The sequence below is a fragment of the Haplochromis burtoni genome, unplaced genomic scaffold, assembly GCF_018398535.1.
Source record: "Haplochromis burtoni strain Fernald_Lab_line unplaced genomic scaffold, NCSU_Asbu1 Contig_544, whole genome shotgun sequence".
Taxonomy (NCBI): Eukaryota; Metazoa; Chordata; class Actinopteri; order Cichliformes; family Cichlidae; genus Haplochromis; species Haplochromis burtoni.
Genome location: NW_024582905.1, coordinates 333,947 through 360,773, shown reverse-complemented (window position 1 = coordinate 360,773; position 26,827 = coordinate 333,947). Strand labels below are relative to the sequence as shown.

The 26,827-nt window shown below is 38.6% G+C and overlaps 3 protein-coding genes across 4 annotated transcripts; all 3 read left to right on the top strand.

Moving 5' to 3' along the window:
* Window positions 1-1,434: 1,434 nt before the first annotated feature.
* On the top strand, window positions 1,435-3,247 carry LOC121812338 (zinc finger protein 501-like; the record flags this gene model as incomplete). The annotated part of the gene is given in 1 exon segment (XM_042214291.1): window positions 1,435-3,247. A coding segment is annotated over 1 exon segment (1,121 nt), but the record flags the coding sequence as incomplete, so codon positions are not given.
* A 3,298-nt stretch (window positions 3,248-6,545) lies between these two features.
* Window positions 6,546-11,389, top strand: LOC102296471 (zinc finger protein 2 homolog). The gene is made up of 3 exons (XM_014329414.2): window positions 6,546-6,566; window positions 8,358-8,415; window positions 9,702-11,389. Exons 2-3 carry the CDS (start codon window positions 8,367-8,369, stop codon window positions 10,826-10,828), a joined length of 1,176 nt encoding a protein of 391 aa, XP_014184900.1. The 5' UTR covers window positions 6,546-6,566; window positions 8,358-8,366; the 3' UTR covers window positions 10,829-11,389.
* A 481-nt stretch (window positions 11,390-11,870) lies between these two features.
* On the top strand, window positions 11,871-25,170 carry cfap52 (cilia and flagella associated protein 52). 2 transcript variants are annotated; one of them, XM_005947878.2, is made up of 14 exons: window positions 11,871-12,317; window positions 12,701-12,900; window positions 13,021-13,157; window positions 13,993-14,121; window positions 14,369-14,468; window positions 14,653-14,769; window positions 15,035-15,135; window positions 15,284-15,454; window positions 15,894-16,042; window positions 16,237-16,382; window positions 18,690-18,841; window positions 20,053-20,155; window positions 24,477-24,591; window positions 24,830-25,170. In XM_005947878.2, the coding sequence occupies exons 1-14, from the start codon at window positions 12,257-12,259 to the stop codon at window positions 25,009-25,011; spliced, it is 1,863 nt and encodes a 620-aa protein (XP_005947940.1). In that variant the 5' UTR covers window positions 11,871-12,256; the 3' UTR covers window positions 25,012-25,170. The 2 variants fall into 2 exon arrangements, with proteins under 2 accessions (XP_005947940.1, XP_005947942.1); XM_005947880.3 differs by lacking the exons at window positions 24,477-24,591; window positions 24,830-25,170 and adding an exon at window positions 23,201-24,420.
* The last annotated feature ends 1,657 nt before the right edge of the window (window positions 25,171-26,827 follow it).

Sequence of the window (26,827 nt, the reverse complement as noted above, 5' to 3'; positions counted from 1 at the left end):
GTTTCATACGCACATGGCCGATTGTTGAGTGAAACAGATGAACCAGAATTGGTTTGTAAAAATGGTGCAACTTCAGTGATGTGGAACTGGTTTGGTGTTTGTCCGTCAGATACACGACAAAGCACATTTTTTTGCAGAACATGCAAGCGGCCGTCGTTATTGTCGTATTTGTCGGACTAAGATGCTCTTAAATCTGGGAGTAATCTGGGTCCTAAACTCCGTATGCTTCAGGTCAAACGAACACTGCAGCATCACTGAGAGTTAAAAACTGTCTAAATTCTTTCATCTTTAATAAAACGATCAGCATTGCTGCTTTACCAGGTGTAACTATGAAGTTTAACTTCCAGGCATCCATGAAAACAAAAGTTATTACATTTAACGGAGTTAGAAGTTAGCAGGAAGCTAGCGGAAGTTAGCTCGCTAGTTTCGCTAGTTACCTAAGCATGATATAGCATGTTCTGACTGAGAGATTTCTGAAAAAATTCAAACGTACAGCTCTGCTATCACTTCCAACATAAATGAAGACAGGAAACTAAACAGCAGTGACGTTTGTAGGGTTACTGAAGTTGGGCTAGCTGGTATATAATGATGTGCTACGTGATCGCTAGCGACACAGCTATGTTAGCATAACATAAACAGTGAAGCTGGAGGACGAACACTAACACTTTTCCACTTATAAAAGTTAACGTGAAGGTTCTTCATGGAGACAAATGCAATCGCATGGCAGGATGCTGTAAACGGACCAAACTTCAGTCAGGAGAACAACTGAGATAATCCATCCACAATACGAGGTTAATCATTAATATACTGCAACAACATGGGAATAGAGCAGCTGCCAGAGAATTCAACATTAATGAATCAATGGTACAGAAGTGGAGGAAGCAAGAAGAATGAGTTTAATAAAGTTTGATTTATCTGACTGCTTTGTTTCGCTTAATGTGCCTTATAATCCCGTGCACCTTATGGTCCGAAAAATACGTACTGCACACTGCAGTTTAATGTTGCAAAGCACCTCTTTTTAACTTCAGTGGATATTATACATGGTTATGCTCAGGATATGTCAGCCCATTTCTACTGGAAATGCCTTTTGGTTAAACTTTCAGCAAGGAATTTGCATTTGCACTGTTGCATTTTTATAAAGCTTTAATGTACATAAAAACCAGCTTCTTGTTTAAGTGAAAATAAATGGAAGGTTGTCTTTTTGCGCTAGTAATGTTGTGGAGTTGTATTTTGTCTCGCATCAATTATATCGTCAGTTATATTGTTATCGCAAATTTTCAAATATATATCGTGATAAATATTTTTGGCCATATCGCCCTGCTCTAATGTGTAACATGGTAAAAGTCAATCATTGTGTTTTGCTTACTGAGATTTGCTAAGTCACTTCAGTCAGTAACACACTCAAATTGTGTTTTTAATGTGATTCCTCTTCAGGTCCAGAAATAGTGGTGGTGAAAATAATCTCAGACTCAGATTCCAGTGATGCTTCAGTGGCCGAGCCAGAAAATAAACAGCCACAGAGCAACACATCAGACAAGTGTTACCCTTGCACTGTCTGTGGCAAGATATTTGACAGACCGTCAAAGCTGGAGTGGCATAAACCTGTACACACAAGGAAGCCCAAGACTCTTCATAACTGTGAGCATTGTAATATAAGCTTTACAAAAAAAGAGACGCTGATCCGACACCGGAATTGCCACAGTAGGACTAACAAGCACCCCTGTCCCGACTGTGGAAAAGTGTTCAATAGACCCTCAAGGTTAGAGAGGCACAAACGCACACACACAAAACAACCCAGGGTACCTCATCAGTGTTCATACTGCATGAAGACGTTCAGAAAACTTAACAAACTCATTCGTCACAAGCGTATGCACACTGGAGAGAAGCCTTTCACCTGTTCGGTCTGCGGTAAGGGATTCTCCGAGTCAGGTCACTGCAAAGCACACGAAAAGACACACGAGGAGCAGCCAGAAAAACCTCACAGTTGTGCGGATTGCGGGATGTGTTTCTTCAAGGCCTCGGAGCTCCGTAGACACTTCCGCTCCCACACAGGAGAGAAGCCTTTCAAATGTACCTTATGTGAGAGCTGCTTCTCTCGCTCTGAGGGACTGAAAAGGCACATGAGGAGCCACACAGGGGAAAGACCATACAAATGCATTATCTGTGGCAAGCAGTTTTATTCTCGCCAGGATTTGAATATTCATGGTTTGACCCACACAGGGGAGAAGCCACATCTTTGCCCTGTGTGTGGTAAAGGCTTTTCACAGCTGGGCAACATGAAAGAGCATGAACAAAATGTTCATATTAAGTCAGAAAATTATATTTGTAATGATTGTGGAGCAACGTTCTCTCGAAATGCGTCACTGACAAAGCATCGGCGGACACATACTGGAGAGAGACCCTATCTGTGCCTCATCTGCGGCTGCAGGTTTAAATGGAGCCATTCTCTCAGCAGACACCGGAGGTCACACGCACACAGACAGATGGCTGGGGACACATCCAAAGAAATACTAAGTTTTAAAGGACCTTCAGAGAATCCCGACAGTGTAACGTAAAAGTTGAGTGTTTATTAAAAGCACATTTCCTCTTCATTTAGTTTTGAGAGAGTTTGTTCTATTGACAAGTTATTAAAAGTTCTTGTGATGATTCACCTTTCTGCTTTCATTGCTGACTGTCCACTAAAATTCTTTTTAAAAATCTCAGTTAGGACAGGGCACCAGGTCAGTGCTAGAAGATGTGTTTGCTGAAGTCTGTATTAATTGGAGTACAGCAGCAGTTAAAATTTTGGATGTGCCTAGAATATCTACTTTTTGATCTCACAGCTCAGTGTAGGTCTGCTCTGTTCACAGTTCACTGTTATGACATGTGGTGTGGTTAGCGTTTAAGAATATTTCATAGTTCTTTACCAAAGGACAAGGAAATACAGTTGCCCTACCAAATGGTTGGAAAGTTTCTCTGGACCTACAGTTATATCAGTACAAAATTTTGTATGGTGCAGTGCAAACCAGGATGTAGCTAAGTATTGCTTCTTTCTGCAGTTTATAAAACAAGTGTACTTTCTTTTAAAAATGTTTGTTACCTAATTTGCCATCATAATTGCCAAATATGCAGATTTAAAAAATTTAAATGAACATAGAACATTGTTAGATTAGATCTAGAACATATATATGATGTAGTTGTGTAAACCAATGATTTTTATCTTGTGCATGATAGCTTACTTTCAATAAAGATACACATTGTGACATACTGCGATTATCTTTGTAGTAATTTCAGACAATGAGCGTTCAATGTTTTTATACTGACAATCAGTAAATGTGCTGAAATATATTTTTATTTGTTCCAATATCTCCCAGATTCTTCTGTGGCATGTTTATTAACGAAATGAGAGATTTATTTTTTTTATGTTTTTTGTATATTGTCAGTACAGTCACGGATTAATTTATTAGGCTTTAATTTATTAGGCTTTATCCATCGTGTAGTGACACTACAATGTCACTTGCAAATGCAATATCATGGATTTTCCAGTGTAATTTGCCAATTATATTTAATTGTTTTTGTGTGCAGCCATTTCAAATGCAAAATTTCCGATACCACATGAGTGCAGCAAAGTAACATCCTGCAGTTGGTGGAGCCCGATTGATTTTACCAAGCGACACTTTGGTGTGGAACTACTTAACGTGCCTGAGAAAAAATAGTTACCGCTATTTTTAACAAAATTTGAATTTACTGGTTAAGGTACTTTGACAGTTTTTTCTGGTGAATACAACACAGTTTGATAATGGATCTTTAAATAGCAAGTATACCTGGGTTCGAACGGGAGGCTGTTATTGGCTTTAACGGTAAGTTTCTTACCCCCCCACCCCCCCACCCCCCCAAAACTTAAATTAAGTTTCTGATACGACAGCTGAAACGTCTGGAGTTCAGTACGCTCAGTACTGTACAAAAATTTGTTCAGTAAAATCTCTAAAATATATCTTACATACTTTACAAGAACAGGAACGTTTCTGTCATTTAATTGAAATTCTAATTTTATTTGTCACACACGCAACCCCATACACAGTATGACATGAGGTCAGATGCCTGTAGCTGTGCAGTGCCCAACCATTAAACGACAGTAGGTTTACAGTAAGATGTACAAATTTACAGGTTACTACAAAATTTAAAGCTTTAACTTAGAAACAACTGGGGGGGGGAACTTGAGCATTGGGACCTGCGGTGTGAACGTTACAATCCAGGTAAACAAAGCTTGTAATCTCAGGACAGCTCTGAAGGAACACAATGATGCTCTTTATGGTGCATATACTTACTTTTATGTGATGAATTGAGGAAAACTAGTGTTATAACACTCTGTAAAAACTAAGACACTACATTCACTAAAGGATCATATTTGTAAACATGCTTTCAAAATGCATCTGTATGGTTTTAATTGTGTATTTTGATATTGTAGTTTATGTAGATTTGATACACTGTTATACAAAACATCATATGACTTCCTTTGTCGTTTGCTAATTATAACAGAAATTTCTGGTACAACTTCACCTACTTCCAACGTGCATGGAGAGGATGAAAGAATTCACAATGCAGGAACTCCAGCAACACTTAGGGGAAGATGACCAACGCGTTTCGGCTTGTGGCCTTCATCAGGGTCATCATTTGCTAATCTCCTCAGTAAAGTAACTTATTCAGATAAATGTTTCATTATTAAAATTATGTGGCTGTAACTGTGATGGGACTGAAAGCAAGTACAACTTTTTTTTATTATTATTATTTTATTTTTTATTGGTTTGGAAATTCTAAAATTATCAGCATTTCAATTATAAATGAATGTCTTTAGCCAATCAGAATCAGATTTATTGCCAAATGTTACATTGGTAAATGGTAAATGGCCTGTATTTATATAGCGCTTTACTAGTCCCTAAGGACCCCAAAGCGCTTTACATATCCAGTCATCCACCCATTCACGCACACATTCACACACTGGTGATGGCAAGCTACATTGTAGCCACAGCCACCCTGGGGCGCACTGACAGAGGCGAGGCTGCCGGACACTGGCGCCACCGGGCCCTCTGACCACCACCAGTAGGCAACGGGTGAAGTATCTTGCCCAAGGACACAACAACCGAGACTGTCCAAGCCGGGGCTCGAACCGGCAACCTTCCGATTACAAGGCGAACTCCCAACTCTTGAGCCACGATCGCCCCAGGTACAACATTAGGAAATTGCTGCGGTGCTTCAGTGCAAACATGCTGTCATAAATTGCGCTTAAATAGACATGAAAAAATAAAAGTAAGAATAAGAATTAAAAGTGCTACGTAGAAAGATATATGCATGAGATATACATGAGATATATACATGAGAATAAGAATTAAAAGTGCTACGTAGAAATAAGATATATACATGAGTGCAGGTGGTGATCAGTGCCAAAACATGCAGTGAACACAGCGTAGGGTCATGAGTTAGTGGTGGGGACAGTCGTACGTTTATTGTTCATGTGTCCAACAGCAGAGGGGAAGAAACTGTTCTTATGGCGAGAGGTTCTGGTGCGAATGGACCGGAGCCTCCTGCCTGAGGGGAGCAGGTCAAACAGACTGTGTCCAGGGTGAGAAGGGTCAGCTGAGATCCGAGCTGCACGCCGCAGTGTCCTGGAGGTGTACAGGTCCTGCAGAGATGGGAGTCTGCAGCCAATCACCTTCTCAGCAGAGCGCACAACACGCTGCAGTCTCTGTTTGTCCCTGATAGTGGCTCCAGCGTACCACACGGTGATGGAGGAGGTGAGGATGGACTCGATGATTGCAGTGTAGAATTGCATCATCGTCCGTGTTGGCAGGTTGAATTTCTTCAGCTGCCTCAGGAAGTACATCCTCTGCTGGGCTTTCTTGATGACGGAGGTGATGGTGGGCTCCCACTTCAGGTCCTGGGTGATGGTGGTACCCAGGAAGCGGAATGAGTCCACAGAGGTGATGGGGTGTCAGTCAGGATGATGGGGGGGAGTGGGGCTGTGTGCTTCCTGAAGTCCACAATAATCTCCACTATATTGGGATAGCAATATATATATATATATATATATATATAAATATAATATATATATATATATAAGTATATATATATATATATATATATATTCTTAACATTGAGTAATTTGCTGAAACTAAGTAATCTCTGTAGCTTTATGGAACCATTTATAGTAATGGGAGTGACATCTGAAAGGAGAATATAGTTTTCTTTGTTTAGTGATAACAGGGGGGACAAACTACTACTGATAGATATAATGTGAGTAAAAAAAACAAACAGCAAATCTGTGCAAAAGCACAGATATTTTTTTTGTATAGGTAAATAACATGTCTGGTTGCCTTTATTTCTATTTTGGAGAGCCTTTGGTATCTGTGTTTATTTGGCTTCAACAACCTGTGTGGGTTGTTTTTTGTTTTTTGTATAAACAAATGAAATGAAATCAATTTTAAAAAGAAAAGCAAGCGACGCCTCTCAACGTCAACACTGTCCACGATCTGAGCTCGCCCCTGTTGGACATCTGACTGAACCGCAAAGACAAGAACCCGTTTTTGAAAGTACGTGGGTACTTGAAGGCACCATGCAAGGGAACGAGCATCAACCCCAAATTGTTGCGGCTGGTTTAGCAGTCCGCTGCGACTAGCTGTCCTTTCGGACGAAGACGTTTTCACTTAGAACTCTGTAGATAGAGGCTGTGGCAAGCTTTCTCTTTTACGGATTATTAGAGAGGTGGGCCTGAATCGTGTTTGCGTCTCCGAGGCTTGTACGGTGTGGTTAGCTAAAATAGCAGCGTTAGCGTTAGCGACAGTAGCTAACAAACGCTGTAAAAGTGCAGCTGTTGTGTTTGTATTTGCATGCCGGTGTGACTGTGTTAACGCTACCCTTGAGTTTAATTATAACCCCTTATTGGCAATCGTTAACCGACGCTGCAAGTGGACGGGTTAATAATAGTCGACACACAAACATTCCAGCAAATCTGTGCAAAAGCACAGATTTTTTTTTTTGTACAGGTAAATAAACAACATGTTAGCTTTCAGAACCAGCACTGACCACTTTCAGTTTCACGTGCATCTTTAAGTTTAGTTTGAGGATATTGATACATACTTTGAGCGTTAAGGGTTGTTTAGTGTTGTTTTCCTTCCTGCCTCCTGAGACAGACCTTGGGTGTGTGCAGCACACCGGACTGCTTAACCCACTTCATACATGCTGTTTATCTTGTATTTTACAGAGGTGGTCAGACAAATATATTTTGTAGTTTGGATCTAATTACCACTGCTGTATGCTTAAACAGATAAGTGGCTTAGTATTCTTTGTATTAAATTTAAGACATATGAAACATATAGTATGTAGAGCCTTGAAAAATACTTGGAAAGAGAATCTTATTGAGGTGTTTAGGCACCGAGACAAAAATGTGCTAAACTGTTCATGATCTCTCAAATATGAAATACAATGTGTGGTTTTTAAACAGATTAATTAAAACGTCACTTCACTCAACAACACCGGGAGAAGAAGCTGTTAACCTGTTGCTAATAATCAAACATTCGTGTTTGTGGGCTTAAAAGAAAGAGAAATCATTACGCTACAGACATGTCAACAGGAACTTGATATAACCAGTGTGAATGCACGACGCTTTAAATGTGGTCGCAGATGGACTACAGCAGCAGAAGTAGCATCTCCTATACATCACAGGAGATGCCACTCCTGTGATGTATAAAAAGTTCCAAAAATGTGACCTGGTCTGATAATATCAGCACCAGCATTTGTGCTAGGAGGAATTGCTGCAGTTCTTAATACAATTGGAGTTAAAAATGGTACTAGCAAGGTGTACCTGATAAAGTGTCTCGTGAATGTAGATTTGAGGTAATTTAGCGATAGTATCTGTTTTGCATAGTTTGCCCACCAGGGAGCACTGATAAGTAGATTTTTCAACTAACTAATCAGTAGTTAGCCACATAAACAAGTCACAGCCAGTTAGTCAGGAAGGTCCAATTAAATACAATAAATTGTCTTTTGCCACAGGCTTACACAAAAGTCTAATTGCTGATGCTTATGTTGTTGTTGTTTTTTACAAACTCAAACACCAAATTACTTGGATTTCACAGGGATAACTTGACAGCTGCTCATCTGAAATAGCTCTCCATTAAGATTTTGTATTAACTGTATCAATGCTTATTGTTCCCTTTCCACATCAGTTTTGTTTGAATTTCCCTGGATGTGTCTAATGTGTCCTTTTGGTCTCAGACATTAGCTACAGTACGAGTTTGCATCGTGGAAGCTGTAACAGTAAATCTACAATATGTGATATTGTGTATTTGTTCCTTAACTCTTTATGGGTTGTACATCAACAGGCTGCAGCAATGGGCCCAGACACCACACCTGTCCCTAAAACAGAATCTGCAGAGGAAAGTATGTATTGAGGGTATTTTGCATGTTTTTTCCCCCTTTGATCAAAATTTGTGCAATAAGTAAGTTCACTTTTTTTGAAGTCCCGTTGAGCATGGATTAAATATGCAGGGCTCTAGACTAACTTTTTGCCACAGTTGTACTGGTGCACTTAACTTCTTTTCTTAGATGCACCAGCACAAAGTTTAGGTGCACTCAAATTTTACAACCGCATCGCTTAACACAGCAGCTTTACATGTTCACTTTTTTTTTTTGTTAAATTGCTGTCCATACAGACAATACTGATTTGTAAATGATTAACTAACAATCTTGCCAACACAAAGTTCTTTATTTGGAGCACATTTCTACAAGAAAGATAAGTTACCATAAGGACCATAAGGCGCACCAGATCATAAGGCGCATTAAGCAAAACAAAACAGTCATATAAGTCAAACTTTACTCCAATCATTCTTCTTGTTTCCTCCGCTTCCACACCATTGATTCATTAATGCTGAATTCTGTCGCAGCTGCTCTATTCCTATGTTCTACTGCATGACTGATAGAGTTTGAAATCCGCTTCATAAGCATGTCTCTTAACAGGTGCCATTTTGGGGTCCTTATATACACACAATACGGTAATATTATGTGTGTACGTATTACTCTGCGAGGCTCATAAGTACGGTAGCTCCAACAATCCATCAAGCGGTGCAGCTTCATAGCTTACCAAAGTCGTACTAAAACATTTTGACAGATTCGCAGTCAATAAGCACAACCAGAATTCATACATAAGGCGCACTTTTGAGAAAATGAAACGCATTTTTTGGACCTTATAGTCCAAAAGATACGGTACTGCTTGTACTTAAAGTGCTTCACTGAGCTGAAATTGAAACTTAAAATATCTCAAGCTATATAAAATAAAACAAAGTCAAAATTAAAAATGCCTCAAAGGCTTCAAATTTAACATCTCAATATCTGAACATCTTACCATGGGCATGGGCATCTGAGAGGTTCGCCCATGATTATCTCTGATTGGTTTGACCACAATATGGGCATTCTGTGTGTCTGTTATTGACCATACTTTTTACTTTTACTTTTTACTCGAACAGCTGGTCACACTGGTACGACCTAGGATTGTTTTTAGTTGCTCCATTGAGAAATTAGGTTGCATTTGCGACCTAATTTCACACTCTAGAGCCCTGATGTGTGTAACACGATAAAAGTTCATCATTGTGTTTTGCTAACTGATATTTGCTAAGTCACTTCAGTCAGTAACACACTCAAATTGTGTTTTTAATGTGATTCCTCTTCAGGTCCAGAAATAGTGGTGGTGAAAATCATCTCAGAATCAGATTCCAGTGATGCTTCAGTGATCACCGAGCCAGAGAACTCCAAACAGCCACAGAGCAACACATCAGACAAGTGTTACCCTTGCACTGTCTGTGGCAAGATATTTGACAGACCGTCAAAGCTGGAGAGGCATAAACCTGTACACACAAGGAAGCCCAAAACTCTTCATAACTGTGAGCATTGTAATAAGAGCTTTACACAACAAGAGAAGCTGATCCGACACCAGAATTGCCACAGTAGGACTAACAAGCACCCCTGTCCTGACTGTGGAAAAGTGTTCAATAGACCCTCAAAATTAGAGAGGCACAAACGCACACACACAAAACAACCCAGGGTACCTCATCAGTGTTCATACTGCATGAAGACGTTCAGCAAACTTAACAAACTCATTCGTCACAAGCGTATGCACACTGGAGAGAAGCCTTTCACCTGTTCGGTCTGCGGTAAGGGATTCTCCGAGTCAGGTCACTGCAAAGCACACGAAAAGACACACGAGGAGCAGCCAGAAAAACCTCACAGTTGTGCGGATTGCGGGATGTGTTTCTTCAAGGCCTCGGCGCTTCGTAGACACTTCCGCTCCCACACAGGAGAGAAGCCTTTCAAATGTACCTTATGTGAGAGCTGCTTCTCTCGCTCTGAGGGACTGAAAAGGCACATGAGGAGCCACACAGGGGAAAGACCATACAAATGCATTATCTGTGGCAAGCAGTTTTATTCTCGCCAGGATTTGAATATTCATGGTTTGACCCACACAGGGGAGAAGCCACATCTTTGCCCTGTGTGTGGTAAAGGCTTTTCACAGCTGGGCAACATGAAAGAGCATGAACAAAATGTTCATATTAAGTCAGAAAAATATATTTGTAATGAATGTGGAGCAACGTTCACGCGATACAAGTCACTGACAAAGCATCGGCGGACACATACTGGAGAGAGACCCTATCTGTGCCTCACTTGCGGCCGCAGGTTTTCATGGAGCCATTCTCTCAGCAGACACCGGAGGTCACACGCACACAGACAGATGGCTGGGGACACATCCAAAGAAATGCTAAGTTTTGAAGGACCTTCAGAGAATCCCGACAGTGTAACGTAAAAGTTGAGTGTTTATTAAAAGCACATTTCCTCTTCATTTAGTTTTGAGAGAGTTTGTTCTATTGACAAGTTATTAAAAGTTCTTGTGATGATTCACCTTTCTGCTTTCATTGCTGACTGTCCACTAAAATTCTTTTTAAAAATCTCAGTTAGGACAGGGCACCAGGTCAGTGCTAGAAGATGTGTTTGCTGAAGTCTGTATTAATTGGAGTACAGCAGCAGTTAAAATTTTGGATGTGCCTAGAATATCTACTTTTTGATCTCACAGCTCAGTGTAGGTCTGCTCTGTTCACAGTTCACTGTTATGACATGTGGTGTGGTTAGCGTTTAAGAATATTTCATAGTTCTTTACCAAAGGACAAGGAAATACAGTTGCCCTACCAAATGGTTGGAAAGTTTCTCTGGACCTACAGTTATATCAGTACAAACTTTTGTATGGTGCAGTGCAAACCAGGATGTAGCTAAGTATTGCTTCTTTCTGCAGTTTATAAAACAAAGTGTACTTTCTTTTAAAAATGTTTGTTACCTAATTTGCCATCATAAGTGTCAAATTTGCAGATTTTGCATTTACAGCCAATTACAGTATTTTTTTCAGTAGTTAAATCTTTACAACATGGTTATGCTCTTCTAAATTAGAGTAAAAAAGAAAAATGAACTGCACTATTTTCCTCTGGGCAGGACCTGCAGTGATGTCACAGTGGCCAGAGGTACTCCATTCTTGAGTGCAGTAGCATATTTAAGCTTGTACAAGTTGTGAAAAAAAAATTAAATGAACAAAGAACATTGTACTTTTTAAGTTTTTATATCAGTATAATTTTATATTAGATGTACAACATATATATAATGTAGTTGTGTAATCCAATGATTTTTATCTTATTCATGCACGATAGCTTGCATTCAATAAAGATACATTGTGATGTACTGTGATGAATTCTGTAGTAATTTCAGACAATGGGCATTCAATGTTTTTGTACTGATAATCAGTAAATGTGCTGAAATGTATTTTTATTTGTTCTGTTATGTCCCAGATTCTTCTGTGACATGTTGTTTATTTGTGAAATGAGAGAATTTTAAGTTTTTTGTATAATGCCAGTATAGGTCACAGATTAATTTGTCATCTTTATCCATAGTGCAAATACGGTGAACCCTAAAAATGCAATACCGATTTTCCAGTGTAATTTGCCAATTATATTTAATTGTTTTTGTGTACGGCTGTTTCAATTGTGAAATTTCCGATACCACGTGAATGCAGCAGAGAAACGTCATTCAGCCGGTGGCGCTTTATTGATGTTGCTGGGCGACCGTTTGTTTGGTGTGAACTACTTCACCTGCCTGAGAAAAAATAATTAGCGCTATTTAAACAAAATTTGAATTTACAGGTTAAAATACAGGTTTTTTTTCGGGTGAATAAAATACAGTTAGTTTGATAATGGATGTTGAAACAGAAAGTATACCTCGGCTCGAACTGGAGGCTGTTATTGGCTTTAACGGTAAGTTTCCCCCCTGCAAACTTAAATTAGCTTAATGATACGACAGCTGAAAAGTCTGGAGTAACACGCTAAGTACTGTACACAGTGGTAGTTTTTTAATATTAAAAACATTGCGCGGTCTTTAACAGTAGGAAAAGCTGTAAAACTAAATCCAAAATTGATGTTCTCCTTGTTCCAGAGCTGTCTAGCGGGCTGAGTTCTCGTCCCCTTGTGTGATTTAGACTGTACCTTTGTTGTTAAGATCACATTTTGAACTTACATGTGTAGCTATGAAGATAGAGTGCACATTCCCGTTATTATTATCCATTATTATTAAAACAACCATCCACCTTCATAATCACAAACAGATTGTCTGTTCAATGTACTCTGCTTTATTTCACCAGGACATGTTTCTTCTGGCCTAAGAGTCCATCCAGACAACGAGCACATGATCTACCCTCTTGGATGTACAATCATTCTCAAGAGAATTAAAGATGGCAAACAGGAGTTCTTACATGGCCATACAAACAATGTAACCTGTATTTCAGTGTCAAAAAGTGGACTGTATATTGCCTCTGGACAGGTCAACTTTATGGGCTTTAAGGTAATCTTAGTCAGGAATGTTTGAATGTTTTTGTAACTACCTGGCAAATCTGCCATCAGATATTGGGTTAAATAATTTTGATGAATAAATTACAATATTCTACTTAATATGTTGTCCTAGGCTACAATAATAATCTGGGACTATGCGACCCGAACAATCTATACAGAGCTGGTGCTCCACAAGGCAAAGGTAGAGGCACTGGCCTTTTCTCCTAATGACAAGTACCTGGTGTCCCTTGGGGGTCAAGATGATGGCAGGTAAACATTATGGCTGAATGATGCAGCTGGGTGCAAGTTCAGATAATAAGATTGCAAAATGGAAATACACATTGCCTTGCACAGTAATTGTCTAATTGCCAACATAGCACACTATATTTCATTGAGCAATGATCATGCCACATTTGTTTTACTGTTTAACAAGCCAGGCACAAGGTTCTTGTAGAACACAGGAAGTTGTACAGTCAGAATACATCCAGGCTAGTAAGGTACTGGAAAGGAAAGCAAAAGTCCTTTGCTATTGTGACTCCCTAATAAACCAGAATAACCTAAGCTGGGCCAGTCTTTAGATTTAAAGATGCTTGTTATAAGATTGCACATGGTTCAGCTCTTCCCCTTATTTGTGTTTTATGAAGCAGGAAGCAACAAATGACAAACACCCTGCATTTGTTGCCAGAGGGGACGTATTGAACTTGTGAAGTAGACTCCATTTGGATAGTTAGCTTTCAGTGACTGAAGCTCATACATTGTAGATCCGTTAAGACTTAGCAGACACAGTGGCACATATTATTTTTTATTAAATGTGATATAAGAATCATGATTTAAAGACAGTCCAGTATGAGGTCAAGCTGTGAAGTCTGTTTTATTATATATACTGGTTTGTTGTTCCTGGTTTAATAGATTTCATGTGTCTTGAGGTGAGAGTTAGCCAAATGTCTACACTAGTACATTTACTGAAATGTGTGTTGACGTGCAATGTCCATGATTACACATGGTATGGCCTTTAATTATCTTTATCTGCACAAAAAGGGGTACATCAATTTCTAGATGGCCTATCAAATGTACTGTACTAATGATCTTTTGTGTTTGTTTACAGTATAGTTGTGTGGAATATTGAGACTAAGCAAGCTATATGTGGGAGCCCAGCTTCAGCGCAGAGTGCTGGTCACTCCCTGATTTTGCAATACTCAAACACAAATGACAACATCTTTGTGTCAGCAGGGAGGTGAGTGAATGGTGTCTACTATTTTTTTCTTTTCTGTGTTTTTTTTAAACCAAGCGAAATGTCACATTAGATTTTTAATTTGTAATTGTTAGGTTATCTGTGAATTAGATTTTATTGAACCTGCTTATAAAATGACAAGGCATCTACCTATTGCTTTTTTTCTGCATATCTAGCTTCACAATGTGGGTTTTCACGCTCCTTGTTATTGCATAAAAGTGATTTAATATCACTGGTCTTCTTTGGACAGTGGAACATTGCGAGTTTGGGAACTGGACCTCCCCAACAGAAAGATCAGGCCCACAGAGTGTCAGACAGGCAAGCTCAAGAGGACTGTGAAATGCTTAGAGGTATGAAGCCATATGCAAACCATCTGCAGGCAGAAACTTAACAAATCAATAAAACACTAATGGTATGGCTGCAGAAGGTGCATAAGAATAATAATAGTGAAACTCAACTTTTTTAATCTTCCAAACTTATAGCACACCAGATATAGTGAAATAATGTGGTTGCACTATCAATATTGCTGTACAGATTTCAGAGGATGATCAGTTCATTTTCTGCGGCACCATGAGTGGAGACATAATGAAAGTTAACCTGAAGACAAAGCTTCTGAATCACTGCGGTCCAGCTAAATCAAAATACAGCATGGTAAGTCATCACTGTAGAGGTCATTCATTACATTCCCTATTTGGTGCTTTGAATTCAGTCATTCAGCCACTCCTTACTCATGCCCTGTGCTTAATAGGAATCCCTGTGGAAGGAAAAGCCATGGTTCATGTCACATAGTTAAAAATTTCTTAAGTTTTGAGAAGCTGTCAACGATCTAGGAATTTTAAAAAGTGATGTATTCAAATATGCATAATTGTTTTAGAAAAATGTAATGAAAATCATAGTTTCATCCTTTTCTTTGCAGGGTGTCAATGTCATAAAGATACTGAAGTCTGGGGACCTACTTGTAGGCTGTGGATCTGGCACTGTCACTTTGTCTTCTGGGACTAACTTCAAAACTCTTAAGTGAGTTCTATGACTGAATTATTTCACTATAAAATATCCCTAGTGTGCATAATTGTTACCTTTGAATTTTCTATACCGGTATTTTCAGCATTCAAATGCTTTAGTTTGTTTTTGCATTTTTGTACTTTTTTCCTTTACCTCACATCAGGAAAGTCGATCTGGAAAAGGCAGTAACCTCCATTGCTACATTAGGAGATGGAAATGAGTTTTTTGTTGGCACAGAGGCTGCTCAGATGTATCGCTTCAGTTATGAGAATTTCAAAGTGGAACTCATATCCACCAGCCATAATGATGCTGTCAAGGACGTAGCCATCTTGTTGTAAGTGTCAGAAAAGAGAATTTAAATAGTGTTCTGCAATAAAACATAAATGCCCTGATAAAGAGAATTGATCAGAAAACAGTCAGTCTGTTCCTTTTTCTCCTTCACCATGCCCCTCAGAAACACACATTTTCTCTTGTACCCAGAAATGCAAGAAAATAAACATTATGTTATGTGTCAAATGCAGCAAAGCAAAACCACAATGCTTAAACTGTGCTGAAATTGTTTCTGATTCATTACTTTATTTACCTGTTGTACTCACTAGAGGGTGACATATACATGCCACATGTCTACATATTCTGAGGAAATGTTATTGGTTTTATGTATGTGTTTAAGACCTGAGTAAAATATTACTTTTAATTAATTATTTACATAATTATATTAACAACCCATACCAAACAACTATAATTCTCTATTTTTCCTCACATTTTTCCACTAGTGGAACATCTGAACTATTTGCAACCTGCTCAGATGAAGATATCAGAGTGTGGTACACAGGCAAGCCTAAAGAGCTGTTGCGCATCACTATACCCAATGTGACCTGCAATTCAGTGGACTTCATGTTTAATGGACAAAGCATCATCAGTGGTAGGACTCAGAGAGCGATTTCTGTAACAATTAATTTTCTGTTTTGAAATATGTTTTGAATAGGTGATAACGAGCCATCTCAATTACAGTAGCGGAGAAATCTGAAATATAAAAGTAAAGTTTCTTTTCACTTACTGAAAAGTTCTGTTTCTTGTGCAGAATCAGATTAATCTCTAGCTGTCGTTGTCTTCTAGCATGGAATGATGGTAAGATTCGTCTGTTTGGACCAGAAAGTGGAAAACTCATGCTCACCATTCACAATGCACACACAATGGGTGCAACGGCCATTGCTGGCACAAGGGATTGCAAAAGGATTGTCAGTGGAGGGGGAGAAGGACAGGTCAGTGGAAATAATATCAATGAACCTATAATTTGTTCACTATTAGATATATATTATTATTTAATTTATATTTTAATATTAAAGTCTTGAGCCGCTTCTCATTTCTTGGCTTTATGCTTCTAAGGAGCCAGATGTTCTTATAAGTTTTAAAATAGTTCAGCAATATTTCCAGAGACTTTCTGAAGATCTTTAAAAAAAAATTTCTTCTTTTTTGTTAATTTTCATTCTAGTCTGTTGAGAACTGTTCAGTCTATTTTCAGAAGAATGTTTTTAGTTTTTACATTGACTCATAAAGCATAAAACGGCACTTAAATCACAGAATAAACCAGTGTTGTGTTTACATACAACACAGAACTTAGCAAAAATCCAGTTTTATATTCTACCTTTAGCACTTTATTACTAGCAACCTGTCACAAAAACACTCAAAATGATCCTTTTTCTTTGGTTGAATCAACACAAATTCCAAAGATAACACAGTTTGTCAGGCATAAAACTGTATTTTTGCACCAACAAGGTGATTCTAAAAGAGCTATTAGCTATAAACATATCTATTCATTGTGTCCTTAAACATTTGAGGAAACTGAACAAGTACAGAAGTTGTAGGCATGAAAACTATCTATAGTAGATGTAGTCATGTCCTTAAGAAATAGGAAAAATCTATCAAAGAACTGAGACAGGATCCGAGAGATACATTTTACATTTACACCCTTAGCTGATTCATCTGCTTTTTCCATAAGCCTCATCAGAACTAGTCTCAATGGTAAAAAAAAACAAAAAAACGTAAATGGCCTGTATTTGTATAGCGCTTTACTAGTCCCTAAGGACCCCAAAGTGCTTTACACATCCAGTCATCCACCCATTCACACACTGGTGATAGCCACAGCCACCCTGGGGCGCACTGACAGAGGCGAGGCTGCCGGACACTGGCACCACCAGTAGGCAACGGGTGAAGTGTCTTGCCCAAGTACACAACGACTGAGACTGTTCACGGGGCTCGAACCGGCAGCCTTCCGATTACAAGGCGAACTCCCAACTCTTGAGCCACGATTGCCCACAATGGAAGGGTAATGGTCAAGAATCCATTCTCAAGGATGGCAAAAGCTAAAAAACAAACAAACAATGAGGTATGCCAAATTACACAGGTCTTATCGAGTTTAAAATCAAAATTAGATAATTTTTTTGTTTCAAATCCTCATTAACATCAACAGTAATATGTACTTGTAAAACTGAGGTAATTATAAATGCAAAAAAGTATGATCAGATTTTGATAGACCATGCATTACTGACTGAAAAGTGTCAGCAAGGGCTTCATTTATCAACATGGCAATGATTCCAAAGATACTACAGTGATACTACCTGGATAGTCAAACACACTATGAAACATTGTCAGTCATGGATAGGCATCCTCAGAGCCAGGACCTCAACAACAATGTGAGTTCACATGAACGGAATGGAGAGAATGGAGCAAAAGGCAGCCGACATCCAAAGAAGAGCTTGGAATGTCATTCAAGAAGCCTGGAGAACTATTCCTGAAGATTATAAAGAACTTACAAGAAAGCTTGCCTACAAGAGTTCAGGTGGTGTTGAAGAATAAGGTCCCAAATACAGACTTTCAAGCTTGTCAGAATTGTACAAACTCTGTTTTGTCCATTTATGTTTGCATGTTTCAATAAATCACATCACAGATTTTCCGTTTTCCTAGCAAAATTTTAAAAGAAAATCTTGGGCAGCTTGAGACTTTGGCACAATTTCTCACAGTATATCATCAACAAGAATTATGAAATGGACATGAAATGGCTATCCTGCCTGATAATTGAGCTTTAGTTGTAGTCCATATCCTGCCATAACTATTTTCAGACTTTCCCAAAATATTTTTTTGTTATTGATTTGGGAATGCCTACTGAACATGACAAAACTGATTTAAAGATAAGAATGTTTGCATCTCATGTCTAGTCATATAATTAGAATTGCTAATTTTTCTCCAAGACAAGCAGCTGTGAGTTATTCCAGTGCTTAGTGCAAATATTGGAGGATTTTATGCATGCTTTATATTCGTTATACAGACACACCATACTAGACTGTGCTGTGCACCCTTCAAATACACATTCAGCATTTAAATTTGGGGTTTATCTCTATAGCATGCAATATCATTGAAGACTGACATGATTTCAAAAGAACAGAAGACATACTGTTGAAGATGTCTTTAATGAAAATTGAAAATTGTTGCATCCATAGCATATTTGTATGTTTATAAATAAAGTTAAATATAGTTTCCCTAATGAATGATTTTGGGTTTAACTATCATAGGTGTGTGTTTGGGAGCTGAACCCACGTAGCTATCGGTTGCTGGAGGCCATGAAGAAGCACAAAGCTGCTGTCACTTGTCTCAAAATCAAGAGTGACGACACAGAGTGTGTCTCTGCAAGCTCTGACGGTACCTGCATCATCTGGGACATAGTGTGAGTAGCCTATCTGCAAACCATAACCCACACATTGTGTCCATGTAACATCTTTAAAGTGTTTAATATTGTAATATTAGTGTATGACATATTATTTATTTAGTATTTATTTATTTATTGTCATTGTCAAGAACAATGAAATTGCGTTTGGGGCTTCCATACAACCCAAAAAAGAAGAAAATAATAAATACCCCTTAAAACCCAAGTGTACATATTTAACCCAGTGTGACTCCAATGCAATAGACAATCCTTAGCAATAACATGAGAACCTGACAAGTAATGTTGGTAGAAATTCAGACAAAGACCTGAGAAACATGACAAAGTACAACAGTGCAACCCATTCAATATTATTGTACTGTGAGATATGATATCAGATATGATAGTTATCTATTTAAGAAACATTTATCTATGAAATGTTGTGTTTAGTAGTACAACAAAATGCCAAAAATTACTGCAGAGCCACTTCACTAAGTCAAAATTGTAATAATTATTTCTCAGTTTCATCAAAGAAAAATGATGAGAGCAAGTGAAGTGAAAATAAAGTAGTTAGGCACATTACTGAATGAGCTAATCACATTATTCTGTGAAAAGTAATGTACATATTTGGTAATAATATGTATAGCCACCAGAGACAAAGTGAGAAGAAAGAAGAGCACTGTCTTCATGTCTGACTTGTCATAAGAGAGAAATGGTGAAGTGGATGTGTGGCTCATACAACGAGATAAAAAAGAAATCCAGTTCTTTATAAGCGAGCTTAAAATCCTTTAATCTGTGAGCTTCTTCTGGGAGTACAATAAGCTGTTGAAAACTGACTATGGTCATTTTTTTCATTGTCTGTCCTCTTCATGAACGAGTCTGTGGATTAAAGGCTTCTAGGCAGTACCCATACAATTATCATGGATTCTCTTTGTAGTATGACTACTAACAGGTTATTTAAATGGATTAGTAGAAAAGTCTCAATTAATTTAGACTGACACCCTGTCTGCACAAGAGAAAATATGTGCACTTCAGAACATTTGTATATACAGATTGTTTTGAGATTTATGATTTTTTTGTTTAAAATTTGAACAGACACAACAGTCTGGTCATGGTGTGAAGACACATGCACCTCATATGAGTTATTTTTTGCCAAGTCTATTGCAACACCTGTCAAACTCATCTTCCTTCCCGTCATTTCTTGTCTTTTGTCTCATTTGTATAATCTTTTATAGGCGATTCGTAGTTCGTCAAATGATGATTGCCAACACACTGTTCCGGACTGTGTGCTACCATCCAGAGGAATTTCAGATCATCACCAGTGGCACTGACAGAAAGGTGTGTTTTGGGGTTAAGAATCTTTTTTTTTCTTGTTGCTAAGTGCATTTCTGTATTTTTATTGGCATTCTAGCAGGCAGTAATTTAAACACAAATTTTTCACTTGATTTATCTTTAAGCCAGTTTTTTATGGTGGCCTCAGAGGTATGTATAGTCAGAATTTGTTAATGATCATTTTGCTAAAACTTCTTTAGTCAGAATTTGCTTAATTCTGACAAAAATGTTTTAGTGTAGCTGCCCCTGTAGTAAGAACCAAGAAAGTGTGGTTTATGAGTTTCTTTTTACACAAAAAGATGGATACAAAAATGTTCATGCCAAAAATGCTGACCATAATTAATTTGATTGCATGTAGAATTTACAGTATAGAGAAGTACAATACAAAAATACATTTAATGGAATCTGTTCAATTGAAAATTACAATTTAAAGAAGTGTCATGAAATGAAATTTATTTCATTGTTATACATTCAGTTTATACCAAGCATATGTCCTTTAATGATTATTTATTTAAATAAGTAAACCTTTGATTTAAAAAATTCCCCTCGAGCTTGTGGGTCCTGTGCAGTCTCTTAGCTGTTCCTAGGACTGCGCTCTTCTGGACAGAGATCTCGGATATTGTTCCTGGGAGCTGCTGGAGACACTTGCTTTGGCTGCATATAGCGCTTCGATTACCACGGGGCCACTGTTACCTTCACCCTCCACATCTTCTTCAGCTCTTCTCTGCGCCCTTTGTACTTCTCCAGTTTCTTGTGATCCTTCTTGCTGATGTTGCTGTCATTCGGTATTGCTACGTCTATCACTACGACTGACTTCCTCTGCTTGTCCACCACTACTATATGGGGTTGGTTAACCACCAACATTTTGTCCTACTGTATCTGGAAGTCCCATGGGATCTTAGCTCGGTCATTCTCGACCATCGTACGGGGTGTCTCCCACTATGCCCTTGAGACTTCCGGTCCATACTCAGCACAGATGTTTCTGTATATTATGCCGGCCACTTGGATATGGCGTACCATGTATGATATATGTATGATCCACACCGTTCTTGGTGTAGATCAGCCGGTTAGTCTCTGTAACTGTCACGGTAGGTATCGTCCATGGTGCTACATTAGCATCATCAGTAGATCTCACTTCACTTAGTCTTGGTATCTGGCTAAGGGGGCTCCAGGTTTCAAGCTTTGGCATGATCGTGTTGACGACAAAGTTTTCTGGGAGAAAATGTGAGTGATGTTTGACAGGTAGAACATGTGATGTGTTAGCATGGACAGCTTTGATCTTTACAGTTTAGAAGAGATGGTGCCAGTTCATTTTCTTTGCTTCAAGAGCTGGTGGAAGCTCCTCTGGAGTTTAGTCTTGTTTGCTCCTGTTTTAGCATTTCAGAGTGTGGGTTCCAGTTGGTGCTGGTGATGATAAAAGTCATTGTCTGTCTGTTGGCATTGTGTCTTTCCCAGTTGGGCTCAGAGAAAACTTATGGCTGCTCTTACTCACTACACCATGCACTGGTACAAATAAGTATTGCTCTACAGTTTGGCTTCTTTTCTGAAAATGAATAAAATAATTCAGAGCCAATTCCAAATATCCAGTGCCCAGAGATCACACTGTGAATATCACACTGTAACACCATTGTTTTTTCATAATCTGTTGATAACATAGCTGTAAACTGTTGCAATTCACAGTGAGTCTATAATAACTACTTTTTGTTGTTTACTGTAGTCCATGTACTCCATATATTTTCCCTCAGACTTAATACTCAGCTGTCTAGCTTAAAGGAGAAAAAGGTAATCATTATAATGATAAAAAAAAACAACAGGATGCAAATAGACTGTCACTAAACAGTCACAGTGTAGAGTCCTCATTATATTGTTATGGTTATTGAAATCTCCACTTAATGAGAATGACAGAAAAATCTGCAGCTTTACTAAGATCAGCAAAGAGTAGCACAATGAAAGCTTGTACAATCATACTCGTGTGCATTTCTGCAGATTAGCTTGAACGCTTCTAATTTGTTTCTTAGCTCAGTATACAGTAATTAAGCCATTGTGCCGGCTGCTAATCACTGGTGCAAAAACACACCCTTTGACTCCACAATTTTTTTTTATAATCTTGATTAACCAAGCACTTCTTATTTACATAAGCTTGGACCTTTACTGCTGCAGAATGAAACACTTTTTTCCTTGATTGTGCAATTTATCCACACCCCTTGAACCCGGCTACACACTGGACCCATATTGCTGCCGTCCCCGCATGCTGAGAGGTGAGGACAAGTTGTGCTGATTAACACAGCGCGGTGGGTGTGCTGAGCGAGCGGAGAGAAAGTGGGAAGGAGGTATTCAAAGAGAGCGAGAAAGAGGAGAGATGGAGGGGAGCGCTGTGGTGTTCGTGCCTTCCTGCGGATGTGCCTATGCCACCCAAGTGCCAGCCAGATCCACCATCTGCTCATCCCAGGACACAGGCACTCTGTCTGGTTCAACAAACAGCAATGCTCTCTCTCTCTCCTCTCTCTCCTCTCTGTACTCCAAGCCTTCTTCACCTCCCAGCATGACTCTATGAGTAAATTCACAGGATGCAAACCAGCATGTGAGAAAAAATGTGAAGAGAAAGAGAGTGGCCAGGAGGGGTGGGGGGATGACGGTGTAGGGTCAGGGAGCAGTTGTATTAATGAGATGCTTTGTGATCAGGATGTTGCTGGCAATGATAATGATGCGTTTGTTTTTTGGTGTAGTAAGTATATGATGCTTACTTCGTCTTTTCAAGGTAAGGATACGGGATTATAGCTGAAACCAGTTGGACTACATTATTTCTGCTACAAAGGACGCATAGCCTTGATAGTATTTAATTACTAGCTCATAATAACCTTCGGTAACTGTGCATATTTTCTATAAGCTAAAGCTTCTAACCTTCTGTGTAGCCCAGGCAACTATACACTGCTTATAGCCTGAGATTTGTCCTTATAAGTGGAGCAGTCCTAAGAGTATGTTTTTCAGACCTGCTCTCACTTACTGCACGTAATTAATTTCCTGGTTGCCCATGTCATGGCTGCGAGCCAGTTTCCCAGACCGAGGCTGAGGGATCGCAGATGGGCCAAGACAACTCACACAGGTGGAAGCCTCTAATAAGCTGCTGAAATGAGATGAGAAAGGTGGAAGGGGTCGTGACTGTGGCGGCGAGGAAGGGATGGACAATGATCTAAGAGAGAAGAAGAGAGGGGAACATTGTTACAGTAACTTTTATCGTGGCTATGCGAATAATAAACTATTTAATTTCACCATTAACTTCTTTTTATTAATCATAGAGCAATGATTAATTTAAGGCGCTGATTTGTTTGAAAAGACATCTCACTAAATATGATATCAATTAATGCAGGCCTTAGCTGAGAAGTGAGTATTGTTTTGTTCAGATTTAAGCCTTACATTCTGATTTGGTTACATTAGGAAGATTTGGTTTCTATCTATTTCTCCATATTAGTTTTCATTCCATGTAAGCACAATATTCAATATGTGTGAAAGATTACATATCCCTTATTATTTGCCTTCCTATTAGGCATAATGGGCAAAAAATGAAATTCTGTTCTCATAAGCATCGGGCTCTGTGTGAACAGCCTTGTTTAACATGACCTTTACAAATAGCTAATTGTGGTAACTCCATCTCCTTCTCTCAACTCCTTATTGACTTTGAAATGCAGTGTGTTTAGCATCAGTGTTTTGAGTGCTTTACTGCTTTCTAAACAGCTTCTTGACTTTTAAAATCACATAGGGTGAACTGTTAAATCTTCTACTAGGAACTCATTCATGACTGAAGCCTAATTTTAATGATCAAGTCCATCTGGGCTTTCATTTACTCCACCCAAGAAGTAATCAGGTCGGTCATATAAATAACAAGAAAGGATTGTTCTCGCTCTGTGGTTTTGTGATGCTTCTGCCACCTGGGCTATAAATAACTTCAACTAACAATCGCCTTTTGTGAGACTTGATACTCTGACGGCTGTTAAGCCCTAGAGATGTTCAAAACTCATTTAGATATATGATAGAATCAAACCAGCTCATTTTCATATAGAGTTAAAACGAGAAAGCAGTGAAGGTGAGAGTCTGAGGTCACCTATTGCGTACTACTACCAAAATAGGAAGTGGTAAAGTGTATACTGTATATAATGTTGAATAAAAATAGCACAAAAGCACAGAGATGTTTTCACTTGATCTCATTAGTAGCAGTCTGCATAGCAAGCCTATCAATCCTTAGTAACAAACAAAAAAACTTCAGAGTATAAATGTGTAACCTTCATCTCCATTTAGACTTTCTGTGCATTGTGTACATTTTGTCCCTCAGGTTGCCTACTGGGACGTGTTTGAGGGTAAATCTGCCCTCAGACAACTTGAGGCTTCGCAGTCTGGTGCCATCAATGGCATGCATATCTCACAGGATGGCAAATACTTTGTGACAGGTATGGCACATTACTCATTTGCACTTCTTCTTCTTCCATGCTACTCATATATAGATAGCAATTTTATATTTGTCCCTGCTGCATTGCCCATTATGCTCCCGTTTAGATCAAAACCTAATTGAATATTTTATGCAAATATAGTTTTCATGTGTTTTATATAAAGAACAGTATTGCACAATAATTAGCGATATTTCCCTAGAGCTTCTGGTTTCTTATGTTGTTCACCTTTTCATACCAGGTGGAGATGATAAGCTGGTGAAAGTGTGGGACTACATGTTAGGTGGAGTAACCCACGTAGGGGTAGGTCATGGTGGCAGTATTACCAGCATGAAAATCTGCTCCAACAGCCGCAACTTAGTCAGTACAAGTGCAGATGGAGCCATTCTTTGCTGGAAGTTCCCCCACGTTCCTTCCTCTTAACTGGAGATTTGGACACGGGAAGAAACACAAACTTTTAGCCATCCAGACATTCTTTTTTGAGTTTTCCAAAAATGTACAAAATGTTACTATTATATTGTTTTAGCAATATGGACTTACATTCTTACCAAAATAAATACATGTAACCTCATGAAGCAACAATTGCTGTATAAGATGTTTTTGCTCACTGATTCATAGTAAATGTAGTGGTTCTTTTTTTTTTTTGCATGGCTTTGTTGATTTTTAAATGGGTAATATTTGTCCATCAATTAAAAAAAAAAAAGTGAATTAAAGCATTAATAAATCCTTTCTCTTTTTTTGCTCTTTTGAAATTCTATTAAAAATCAAAATCTTCATTTTGAAAAGTATTCAGAGCCTTTGCAGTGACAGTCATCTTGTTTGATTTTTGAGCCTCGGGATGTGTAGAATGTAATAGCCACACATCAGTTGTTAATCATTTAAAGCTACATGTCCTGGTGTAAACACACATAGAAAGTTCACAATGTCATTGCGAATAGGGCAAGAGGATGAATCAGTTTCTAAATATGGCTTCAATGTCTGTGAAATACAAAAAGTAAAATACACAAAACATCTGAGTGCTAGAGTTTACCAAACTGAGTTATTGAACAAAAAGTGCCTTGGTCAAGAATGTGACCAAGGATGACCTTCTGGTAGGTGACCGGCCTTCATGGTAGAGGTATTATCCAGAAGCCAGTCGGCTGGTTATTATCATCACTAGAGTGAAGCATGGGGATGGCAGCATCATGGTACTGGGGTGTCCCTCAGGGAGACTGGTCTGGTCTTAAAGAAAACCAGCTTTGACCTGAGAATGGGTGACAGATAACTTTTCAGCACCATAGTGAACTGAAGCATTGAGAAAAGAAAATGCTAAAGTGGATCAGCTGCAGCTAAACCATAAACCACTGTTTAAATCTAAGATGTAAAGATGACACATCAAAGGTGTTCACCACCCAATCTGATGGAGCTTGCCAGAAAAAAGTTGATTGACTTGAAGGTGTAACGGTGTGCCATGAAATGGGGAAAACAGTACTTTCATAGTGAAAATAGTTATTGTTGCTTATATAGCAAAATTTCTGGTGCTATTTTTTATTTCTTGTAGATTAATTTAAAAATTACATTTACAATATAAAATGCAAGGTTGAAGTAGCCTGAATACATTCTGTATATAAAAGTGAAAAGATTAGGGACCGGTGTCCCCTAATGTAATAAGGTTTATTCTCTGAGAGGTTATGGTAAAAGAGTGGTGCAATGTACAATTCTAATTCACTACTACTTCCTGCAAAAAAAACAAAAACATTGTTATATAAACCATCCATCCATCTGTCCAATTTCTACCTCTTATCGAATTCAGAAGGATTGGGGCCTATCCCAACTGTCATGAGACAAGAGGTGGTGTAATTTAAAAACAAGTCGGCAAAAATAATAAAAAAATAAAATAAAATCCCTGCTCATTAAGCTTGGGCATAATTCCTTGCACTGTCGTTTAGCACAATGATAATGAACAGAGGATTGCTGTAAAACGCAGGTCATCTTCATAACACAGACACAGAATGACACGGTTTGCCTCGGAATTTGTAACATGTAACATGTGTTCATTTTTCTAACAATGCTCAAGAGCATCGGGAAAATTACGGGAATATTGGTTGGAGACCTGACTTTTTCTTTTAATAAATCAGAACATCTGGTCCACCAAATTCAATCTTTAGTACTGGTGAGCTGTGAAATTAAGCTTCAGATGAGAATCTGAATATTGCAAAAAAGATGCTGGATTCCCATTGAAAAGCAGAACTGCATGTAA

Bases quoted from the DNA above. Each gene is read 5' to 3' on its own strand.
- cfap52 (XM_005947878.2), top strand. From the start codon at position 12,257: ATGGATGTTGAAACAGAAAGTATACCTCGGCTCGAACTGGAGGCTGTT. The intron at 13,158-13,992 runs GTAAACATTATG...GTTTGTTTACAG, and splicing joins GGGGGTCAAGATGATGGCAG to TATAGTTGTGTGGAATATTG. The intron at 14,122-14,368 runs GTGAGTGAATGG...TTCTTTGGACAG, and splicing joins ATCTTTGTGTCAGCAGGGAG to TGGAACATTGCGAGTTTGGG.
- LOC102296471 (XM_014329414.2), top strand. From the start codon at position 8,367: ATGGGCCCAGACACCACACCTGTCCCTAAAACAGAATCTGCAGAGGAA. The intron at 8,416-9,701 runs GTATGTATTGAG...ATTCCTCTTCAG, and splicing joins AACAGAATCTGCAGAGGAAA to GTCCAGAAATAGTGGTGGTG.